The 11,071-nt window shown below is 47.4% G+C and overlaps 1 protein-coding gene across 2 annotated transcripts in view; it reads left to right on the top strand.

The window, feature by feature from the left end:
• Nucleotides 1-11,071, top strand: part of LOC128702211 (FYVE, RhoGEF and PH domain-containing protein 2) — a 506,005-nt gene that overhangs the window by 394,821 nt on the left and 100,113 nt on the right. For both annotated transcript variants that reach the window (XM_070091876.1, XM_070091875.1), the window contains exon 2: nt 6,838-8,226. In XM_070091876.1, coding sequence (XP_069947977.1) covers nt 6,842-8,226 — 1,385 coding nt within the window. In that variant the 5' untranslated portion in view covers nt 6,838-6,841. The remainder of the gene's footprint in view (nt 1-6,837; nt 8,227-11,071) is intronic.

The following is an 11,071-nucleotide window of genomic DNA, read 5'->3' as shown; positions in this document are numbered from 1 at the left end:
GTATATCTGTATGGAAAGTTCATGTCTGATCTGTGCCACCTCTGTGACCACTGTGACCACCTCTGTGACCACTGGTGTGACCACCTCTGTGACCACTGGTGTGACCACCTCTGTGACCACTGGTGTGACCACCTCTGTGACCACTGGTGTGACCACCTCTGTGACCACTGGTGTGACCACCTCTGTGACCACTGGTGTGACCACCTCTGTGACCACTGGTGTGACCACCTCTGTGACCACTGGTGTGACCACCTCTGTGACCACTGGTGTGACCACCTCTGTGACCACTGGTGTGACCACTGGTGTGGCCACTGGTGTGGCCTGAAATCTCTCATCTCGTGTTTTATCAGTCTTAACTGAGTTAAAAGTTCAGTTCCTCAAGGCTCGGTCCTGAAACCTTTTCTTTATCATCCTTCAGCGCCTTCATGTGTAAATTCAGTAAAACATTTAAATTACTGGGAACATTGAAATGTCCCTTGACCTGTACTCCCTGGAACGCAGACGAGAAAGATGCAATTTATTCTTGGAAAATTTTAATGATTGGTCTCATACCTGCACACACAAATCACTCCCCACGTAAACAAGTGTCTCGGCAGCCTGTGCAAAATATTCCCTATTTAGAGAAAAGATGCATGAGTACATCGAAAAACAACAGTGTAAGGGGCCCAGGACTGTTCAACAGCTTGCCTTCATGCATATAGGGCAGTGGTCCCCAGCCTTTCTACACAAGTGGGCTATATTTGATGGTTAAATATGTGATGAGGGCCGCACGGTTTTGTTGACACTCTGCAGTGGGGAACCTACATAAAAGTGAATTCATAATTTCATGTGAGGGCCGCATCCATTTCCTAGAAGGGCCGCATGCGGCCCACGGGTCGCAGGTTACCTCTGATATAGGGGAGTACCAGTAGAAAACTTGCTGTCTTCAAAAGGGAACTTGACAAGTTTCTAAAGTCAGTTCCTGACCAGCTGGGCTGTGATTCGCCAGCAATAAGAGCCTGATTGATCAGGTCTTGATCCACCAGAAGGCCTGGTCTTAGACCGGGCCGTGGGGGCGTTGGCCCTCAAAAGTAAGCTTCACTTATCCTTCAGGTAGTTGCGCATGGTTACCAGACAGGGACACTAAGATTCAATCTTCTGGCAGGTCACTTCAGGTGGGCACACTGTGACACTTGTGGTCCAGATATTGGCACTCAAGGTTCACTGAGTACTGGCACGCCACTCTCCTGGAAAGGAGTGGTCAAGGCACTGGAAACGACTGAGGAATCCTTCATTGGGAATTCAGGTCAAGGAAACACCATGCAGTAAAGAGAGAGTGAGAGAAAGAGAGGGGGAAGGGAGGAGAAGGAAAGAGCCAGGCTATAAAAAGCAAGAAAAAAAATATAAAGTGGGGAGGTATTCAGGAGGAGGTGAGGTGGGACACGAGACTGTAGTGAATTTTGCATAGCTCTCTCCCCGTCACTCTCTCCCTCTCCATCTCCCTCTCTCCCTCTCCCTTTCCCTCTCCCTACCACATCAGTGCTCCCTCAGTATCACTATCCCTGTACGCTGTCAGTGCTATTTCAGTATCTCCTCTCTCCCTGTACCCCGTCACTGCTGCTTCAGTATTTTCTTGTCCCTGTCCATCCCTATCTATCCTTATATGCCTTAATCATTTCTATCCCCACTAGGTCTTCCTTTCCCCCAATCCTCATCATCTTTCTTCCCAAATCCTCAAATTCTATCTGCCCGTAGTTTCCAAACTCAGCAGCCACTAGGAGATGACAAGATCTGTGTAATAAGATGATTTGAGTCTTCACGTACTTACTCTTACGAGGGTAACAAGTACAGTTACTAGACTCAGGGTGTAACAAGTGCAGTTACTAGACTCAGGGTGCAACAAGTACAGTTACTAGACTCGGGTGTAACAAGTACAGTTACTAGACTCAGGGGAGTACCAAGTACAGTTACTAGACTCAGGGGTGTAACAAGTACAGTTACTAGACTCAGGGGTGTAACAAGTAGTTACTAGACTCAGGGGTGTAACAAGTACAGTTACTAGACTCAGGGGTGTAACAAGTGCAGTTACTAGACTCAGGGGTGTAACAAGTACAGTTACTAGACTCAGGGGTGTAACAAGTACAGTTACTAGACTCAGGGGTGTAACAAGTACAGTTACTAGACTCAGGGGTGTAACAAGTACAGTTACTAGACTCAGGGGTGTAACAAGTACAGTTACTAGACTCAGGGGTGTAACAAGTACAGTTACTAGACTCAGGGGTGTAACAAGTACAGTTACTAGACTCGGAGGTGTAACAAGTGCAGTTACTAGACTCGGAGGTGTAACAAGTGCAGTTACTAGACTCGGAGGTGTAACAAGTGCAGTTACTAGACTCGGAGGTGTAACAAGTGCAGTTACTAGACTCACGGTGTAACAAGTGCAGTTACTAGACTCGGAGGTGTAACAAGTGCAGTTACTAGACTCAGGGGTGTAACAAGTACAGTTACTAGACTCAGGGGTGTAACAAGTACAGTTACTAGACTCGGGGGTGTAACAAGTGCAGTTGCCAGACTCAGGGGTGTAACAAGTGCAGTTGCCAGACTCAGGGGTGTAACAAGTGCAGTTGCCAGACTCAGGGGTGTAACAAGTGCAGTTGCCAGACTCAGGGGTGTAACAAGTGCAGTTGCCAGACTCAGGGGTGTAACAAGTGCAGTTGCCAGACTCCCGGGTGTAACAAGTGCAGTTGCCAGACTCGGGGGTGTAACAAGTGCAGTTGCCAGACTCGGGGGTGTAACAAGTGCAGTTGCCAGACTCGGGGGTGTAACAAGTGCAGTTGCCAGACTCGGGGGTGTAACAAGTGCAGTTGCCAGACTCCCGGGTGTAACAAGTGCAGTTGCCAGACTCGGGGGTGTGACAAGTGCAGTTGCCAGACTCGGGGGTGTGACAAGTGCAGTTGCCAGACTCGGGGGTGTGACAAGTGCAGTTGCCAGACTCAGGGGTGTGACAAGTGCAGTTGCCAGACTCAGGGGTGTGACAAGTGCAGTTGCCAGACTCCGGGGTGTGACAAGTGCAGTTGCCAGACTCAGGGGTGTGACAAGTGCAGTTGCCAGACTCAGGGGTGTGACAAGTGCAGTTGCCAGACTCAGGGGTGTGACAAGTGCAGTTGCCAGACTCAGGGGTGTGACAAGTGCAGTTGCCAGACTCCGGGGTGTGACAAGTGCAGTTGCCAGACTCAGGGGTGTGACAAGTGCAGTTGCCAGACTCAGGGGTGTGACAAGTGCAGTTGCCAGACTCAGGGGTGTGACAAGTGCAGTTGCCAGACTCCGGGGTGTGACAAGTGCAGTTGCCAGACTCAGGGGTGTGACACGTGCCGTTGCCAGACTCCGGGGTGTGACAAGTGCAGTTGCCAGACTCCGGGGTGTGACAAGTGCAGTTGCCAGACTCCGGGGTGTGACAAGTGCAGTTGCCAGACTCCGGGGTGTGACAAGTGCAGTTGCCAGACTCCGGGGTGTGACAAGTGCAGTTGCCAGACTCCGGGGTGTGACAAGTGCAGTTGCCAGACTCCGGGGTGTGACAAGTGCAGTTGCCAGACTCCGGGGTGTGACAAGTGCAGTTGCCAGACTCCGGGGTGTGACAAGTGCAGTTGCCAGACTCCGGGGTGTGACAAGTGCAGTTGCCAGACTCCGGGGTGTGACAAGTGCAGTTGCCAGACTCCGGGGTGTGACAAGTGCAGTTGCCAGACTCCGGGGTGTGACAAGTGCAGTTGCCAGACTCCGGGGTGTGACAAGTGCAGTTGCCAGACTCCGGGGTGTGACAAGGGCAGTTGCCAGACTCCGGGGTGTGACAAGGGCAGTTGCCAGACTCCGGGGTGTGACAAGTGCAGTTGCCAGACTCCGGGGTGTGACAAGTGCAGTTGCCAGACTCCGGGGTGTGACAAGTGCAGTTGCCAGACTCAGGGGTGTGACAAGGGCAGTTGCCAGACTCAGGGGTGTAACAAGTACAGTTACCAGACTCAGGGGTGTAACAAGTGCAGTTGCTAGACTCAGGGGTGTAACAAGTACAGTTGCTAGACTCAGGGGTGTAACAAGTACAGTTGCTAGACTCAGGGGTGTAACAAGTACAGTTGCTAGACTCAGGGGTGTAACAAGTGCAGTTGCTAGACTCAGGGGTGTAACAAGTGCAGTTGCTAGACTCAGGGGTGTAACAAGTACAGTTGCTAGACTCAGGGGTGTAACAAGTACAGTTGCTAGACTCAGGGGTGTAACAAGTACAGTTGCTAGACTCAGGGGTGTAACAAGTGCAGTTGCCAGACTCAGGGGTGTAACAAGTGCAGTTGCCAGACTCAGGGGTGTAACAAGTGCAGTTGCTAGACTCAGGGGTGTAACAAGTGCAGTTGCTAGACTCAGGGGTGTAACAAGTGCAGTTGCTAGACTCAGGGGTGTAACAAGTACAGTTGCTAGACTCAGGGGTGTAACAAGTACAGTTGCTAGACTCAGGGGTGTAACAAGTGCAGTTGCTAGACTCAGGGGTGTAACAAGTACAGTTGCTAGACTCAGGGGTGTAACAAGTACAGTTGCCAGACTCAGGGGTGTAACAACCATCTAGGGAGGTGTTACTATTCTGTTAAATAAGTGTGAAATGGAACTTTTTATTTTTTCACTGTGGTAGGATTATTGATCTTTTTGTTTCGTGGATGCGTAAGATGTTAGGTAAAACGACACAGGTGTTCCTGGTGAGCGAAATGTTGCCCAATGAAACGTCGCATTAGTTGCCCATGTATCCTTTTACCTAACATATTTTCGGTAATTCTACCAACATTATTATAATACGTAAGATGACTGGTAAAGAGGAGGAACACTGCAGCAGGGCTACTGGCCCATACCAGTCAAGTTCATCTTAAACCCTAAAGAACTAACAAAAATATATGCTTCTTAATTGTTCTTAATCCTGGAATATTTCCTTTCCAGCCTAGGATGGCTAGTCTGAGGCCGTGCCGTGGGGAAGGTAACCTCTAGAACCGCCTCAGCATTTTTCGTTCCTTACACATCATTGAACGCGACCAGGACCCGCATATACATGCGCGAGCATTAACAGGCACGTGTAGTCAATTCAGGTGTTTCAGACACTGCACACACTAGTAATCTGAGTCCCAATCAGGTCTTGTACTCCGAGCACCTGACTGGCTACATGATCCTGGGAGGTTTTTCTGCCGAGTGAGAGAGATTTATCTGCAGCATCACTATATAAGGCAGTGTGCTGCCTGGCTGTCACACCTGTCCAACACCACTTGTAATAAAGTTGGTAAAATTACCCACAATATGTTAGGTAAAAGGTCACAGGTGCAACTAATGCGACATTTTATTATCGCAACGTTTCGCTCTCCAGGAGCTTTGTCAACCCTTAACACTTGTGTTATTTTTCCCTAACTACTTGTTGCTACTTGGCCAGGTTTGTTCGGTAGGTTAATTGGGTTTCAATCCTATCGACTATACTAGGGTTATTGTATAGATGTATTAAATTGATTAATTAGGATATGTAATTTTTTTTATTCTGAAATCTAGTAAGATCGTTAAAAATTCTCAGCTATAGGCTCAGTAGGCTGTTAATCCGTTCCTAGAGAACAGCAGATAATTGGGTTTGATCCAAGGGGAGAGAAAGAGAGAGCTACAGTTCCTTGGACCAGGAGCTCTTCGTCGGCCTCAACAGGTGGTGTAACTTTGGGACAGGTGGTATAACTAGGTAGCAGGTGGTGAAACTAGCAGGTGTTGTGACAAATGGTGTAACTGTGAGACATGGTATAACTGTAACAGGTGGTGTAACAGGTGGTGTAACTGTGAGACAGATGGTATAACTGTAACAGGTGGTGTAACTGTGTGACAAATGGCGTAAAAGGTGGTGTAACTGCGGGTAGATGCTATTATTTTATACCATCATTATCGATAAGTGTTAAACACGTATGGGTAACACACCCAGGAAGAAACAGGTACCTGGGTGTTAGCCGACTGATCAAGAGTCGCATCCTGGGAAAGAGGAACACAGAATCCCAGTGGAAGTAAAGCATTGGCTTCCTTGGGTTGCCCTGGATTACTAACCCTCCTCACCCCCCTCCCCCAGGGTTAATCCGAAATAAAATCCTCCTCGTCTTCTAATTAGCGATCGAACTGAAATTTATTATCTGCATGATTGGTAGCTGCGTAGATCGTTCAGAAGTAGACGAACTAACGATGTAGGAGGAGAACGGGTTGAACTATGGCAAAGTTAGGCTCCTGCATGTTGGTAACTTGCTGCTCCGAGATACTGAGTTGAAATGAAGCAGAGTTATCCTCCTGTGGGAGGTGGGGTGAGGGAGGGGAAGGACGAAGGGAGGGGGGAACGGAACCGTAGGATAAAGGGAAGAAGTACATCTATTATTATTATTATTATTATTATTATTATTATTATTATTATTATTATTATCATTATTATTATTATTATTATTATTATCGAAACCCTCTTTTAAAAAATAATTTAAAAAGTCCGTAAGTATCTGTATTATTATTGCATAATTCTATGATTCAGGGTAATTAGAGAAATTTTCAGTCATTTTTAACGAAAATACGAAGATTTGCAGACTTTAAATAAACATTTTTGCCAGTATAGTGCAAAAACCATATCCACACATTTAAGGAAACCAAAATTTTTTTGTGATAGGTCCTAAACCACTGTCAAGACTGACAATATCACAAGACTGATATAAACGATGGCTTACCTTTCCAATTTGTAGGGTTGGTTGTGAAGTGCATGTAGTTAGGTGAAGTGGGTGTGTTTTTAGGTGTGTCAGCTATGGCCAAGCGTAACATATTGTTGTTTCCCTGCAGGGTGATGGCTGTGGCCGAGGAGGATGCTGGCGTTACTCTGGTCTCCTTCAGTCACTATAAAGCCGCCCACCGCGTCCACCACCCACCACCCAAGCCGCCCGTGTCTGGTCGTCCAAGCCGCCTTCATACTGGCCGACGCTCCCTCTCCCGCCTCCTGGGAAAGTGTGCTGAGAGCCAGGACGAAGAGGAGTATCAGCTGCAGCAAGGACACGAGCAGCTGCAGCAGGGGCACTACCACTTGCACCAGGGGCACTACCACCTGCACGAGCAGCTGCAGCAGGGGCACGACCATCCGCGCGAGCAGCTGCAGCAGGGGCACTACTACCAACAACAGGAGCAGTTGCATCAGGGGCAGTACGACCAGCAGAACCTGGAGGAGAAAGAGGTGAAACATCAGCGTCTGTCAGTGGTCGCTGCAGACTTGCCTGACTCACCGCAACACGACACTGACAAAATCAAACTGGTAGGTTTCAAGCGCTCGCATTCCTTCTGTGTGCAGCCCAAGAAGAATACGAAGAGCTATAATTGCCGAAGTAGCAGCAGCAGCCGGGCGGGACGTGAGGGAGGGCAGCAGTGGCCATATGAGTGCCACACACTGAAGACTTCACGCGAGGTGAAGATGGAGCGGGAGCGGGTGCGTCAGGCCCGCGGCGAGACGCTGTGGGCCGACAAGGACGATGTCTTCAACTTCATGCGTCAGAATCAGGAGCACTTCAACACCCTCCTGGAGGAGCGAGGCTTCGCTCACATCCCTCCCCCCGCTGGCTTCGGGGCCCCAACGCGGCCCTCATCCCTGCTGGCCGCCCTGGCGTGCGGGCCCACCAGTCTGGACGATGGGGCGCTCTCCGGGGCGGAGGGCAGGAGGGCGACGTACACTATTCGACGCTCCGCCACCGCCGGCTTCCAGAACACCAACGATAATAAGGAAAACGAGAGTGAAGAGTCGAGTGGCGCCGCTGACACCGAGGACTCTCCTCCTGAGTCCACTGTGAAGGAGGAGGATGATGATGATGAGGGACCTTGGTGTGACCTTCCTTCCTCCCCGCTGAGTCCTCCCTCACCCTTCCATCACCCCTTTTTCCGCCACCAGCTGGGCCTGCCCACGCCCGTGGCCGACCCATGGGCACGTTTCTCCGGCTTCGGGATGCCTCGCCTCCCGCAGGTGCTGCTGGCTCACGCGCAAGCGCAGCAGGAGGCGGCTGCCAAGAGGAATGAAGAGTGGAATCAGGGTGGAAGACCGCGGGAACAGAAGGCATCGGGAGAGGAGGACGGAGAGCGTGTGGAACGACGTCACCACAGCAGCAGTGCTGGCGGGGCTGGCAGAGGGCAGTACTGTGTCTCCTCCAGGCACAGCGTCGTCAGGTACTGCTCCGACGTCAACGCTTACAAGTAAGTTCTCACTGCAGCAGTAACTTGTTTAATTTGGTAATGGAACGAGCAAGTAAATACATCCCTACATTCCCAGTAATTACAGCCTTGTGAGTCATTAAATGCAAACAATTACATACCTACGTACAAGCATCTACCGTATTTTCCGGCATATAAGGCGCAGGAAAAGTATAGCGGTAAATCAGTCATTATATTCAAAGGCTAATTACCCTATTTACGCTAAAGCGTAACCTAAAGCCTACCCATGATCCCTGACCTTGAGCATATAAGGCGCAGGATGATTTTCCAAGACTTTTTGTGGGGAAAAAAGGCGCGCCCTATATTCCATAAATTACGGTACATCCTTACGTACAAACAGTTACAGCCGTACAACCAAGCAATTTCATATAAGAGAACTGTGACTGATGTTTCGCACAGGAGAATGGCTATGATGTTTCGCACAAGACGTTTCACCTAAGAGACCAAGTAATACTAAGGAACGTTGCTTGCTCCTTCCTGAACTACATTGTGTGATGATGAAGTGTGGAAAAAATTTTTCTGACTGGTTCTCACGCTTCCCTCACATGTTCACACAAGCTTGGGACACAGGTCAAGCTGGGATACATACAGGGATAACTCGTGCACATAGGTCAAGCTTTGGTACACAGGTTAAGCATTTTCTGTTTTCTGGCTTTTTTTTTTTGACGGGGGGTGCTCTGTCATACCTATGTTTAAAACTGTGTATGGACTGTGCTTTCACTTCCTTATTCACCTCGTTCTTGCTCCTTTAGTCTGAAGAAGATAAGGAAGTATCTTTTTCTTACACAGGGTTTGACAAGGTTAAGGATCCTTAGCTTTATTGACAAGCTATTTACAGGTTAAGGATTCCTAACTTTATTGGCAAGCTAAGAGCTGTTACCTACATCAGCTCATTTGAAAGCATTTTTATTGTTATGAGACATACAAGTAGGGAACAGGATGAAGTTGGAGCCATCTGTGGGCCAGCATTTTCATCTGATCAACTGACTTTATCTCGTTGACATCATAATACTGTACGAATGTGTTCCAGATTAAAGTCATCCTGGGGATAAATGATCTCAGATGAAGTGATGTTCTGGAGAAGGGTACAGCCAGAGTGAAGTTGCTGCTTTCTGCTCGTCTTGTGGTATAGCAGCTTGCTTCACACTGTCCTCGACGTGGATCCAAGTGTGGTAATTTGACAATATTGGCCTCTCTCTCTGTCTCTGTCTCTGTCTGTCTGTCTGTCTCTCTCTCTCTCTCTCTCTCTCTCTCTCTCTCTCTCTCTCTCTCTCTCTCTCTCTCTCTCTCTCTCTCTCTCTCTCTCTCTCTCTCTCTCTGGAAAATGAATGATATTCTGGTGAGCTCCCGTGTTATTAATAGAGCTGTTAGAAGATGCTTCACAAACAGGGCAGTAATGTGCCTGGACACGGGCTCTCTCACTGTCGTGAATGAACCGCTGTTTAGATTACATAGCAGCTGATTAAAGACTTGAGGTTAGTTCCAGTCAGAGACAGTAAGAGGTAATTGTGAGGTGTTTTGCTGAGACTGTATCGCTCGTATCGTTTTACTGTCATAATCACTCGAGAAGTGATACGCAAGACGCTTGTGTCCACAGGCAAGGGTATAGCCATTCATCTAACTATACCCTTGCTTGTGGCTGTACCCCACAACCTATGGGTACAGCCACAAACCCTTCTATGAAATTGTGAATTCACTTTTGTGTAGGTTCCACAGTGTCGACAATTACAAAATAATAATATTCATAAAAATTACAGAAATTACAAAATGTGGCTCTCCTTTAAATTTGCCTTTTTAAATTGGCCCTTTTATAATAAAGGCTGGAGACTACTGTTCTAAACTGTAGTCTTGTCAGATCTTTTATATAAAATCTAGATCGGAAAAGACACGTTAACAAACACTGGGGCATATTAGACAACGTTTCAGTCCTGGGACCTTGAGAAGTGATCAAGGTCCCAGGACCAAAACGTTTTTCTATAAATATGTCCTAGTGTTTACTCAGTTTTTCAGAATTTATTACCACGGTTCATACCACAATAATGAACATTAAACCAGATGTGATTAGGTCGCTGCGTAAGAAAGGTATCGCCGTATCTTATAAGCCCAGCCTCCTCTGCCTCGGCTCACGCTAAAGGAATAGTGCAGAGTGCGGCAGAAGTGCCTAATGCAGTTAAATATCAGCGTTGAAGATTTGAAGCCAGTCAGAAGGAGCATTCGCAAGTTATCACATGGAAACTTAATATCCCAATTTCTCCAAAAAGACTATAATCCAATTAAGGAAACTGTCACCTACATAACCCAGAACCAATTTGAACTTTCCACTACGATACACCAACTTTGAAAGTTTAAAGCCAATCGGAAGTGGCATTCTCTGATTATCGCACAATAAGTATCCCAAAATACGGCCCTACCTTCAAGTTGAAGTCGCTCGAAAGTTGCATTCTCGAGTCATCGGTGTTGTAGGTTTGAAGGCGATAAGGCATTCACATCAGTTTTTTTTTTTTCAGTTCAATAAAATTTGGAAATTGTCATGTGCAAAACCAGAAAATTAATCCAACCCTTTTTTTTTCTAAGTAAGATTCACATGTGTTGATGTTTGAAATCGATCGAAAGCAGCATTCCTCAGTTAAAACACAGAAACTAATTTATTTTAATAAAATTGTCAAAATAAACTTTCATAACTCTGGTAGGATTGAATTTTTTAACACGTGATCAGACTTAACAGCAGGATTAAACTTTACCTAAAATATTTGCATAATTTTTTGTTTGTGTAACCGAGCCGCAGCAGTTAACACACAGGTGCCAGTATTGCTAGTTGACCAGGAGC

Source organism: Cherax quadricarinatus, chromosome 37, assembly GCF_038502225.1.
Source record: "Cherax quadricarinatus isolate ZL_2023a chromosome 37, ASM3850222v1, whole genome shotgun sequence".
NCBI classification, from domain to species: domain Eukaryota; kingdom Metazoa; phylum Arthropoda; class Malacostraca; order Decapoda; family Parastacidae; genus Cherax; species Cherax quadricarinatus.
Note: the sequence above shows the minus strand (reverse complement) of the source record. Positions and strands in the feature narration are given on the sequence as shown.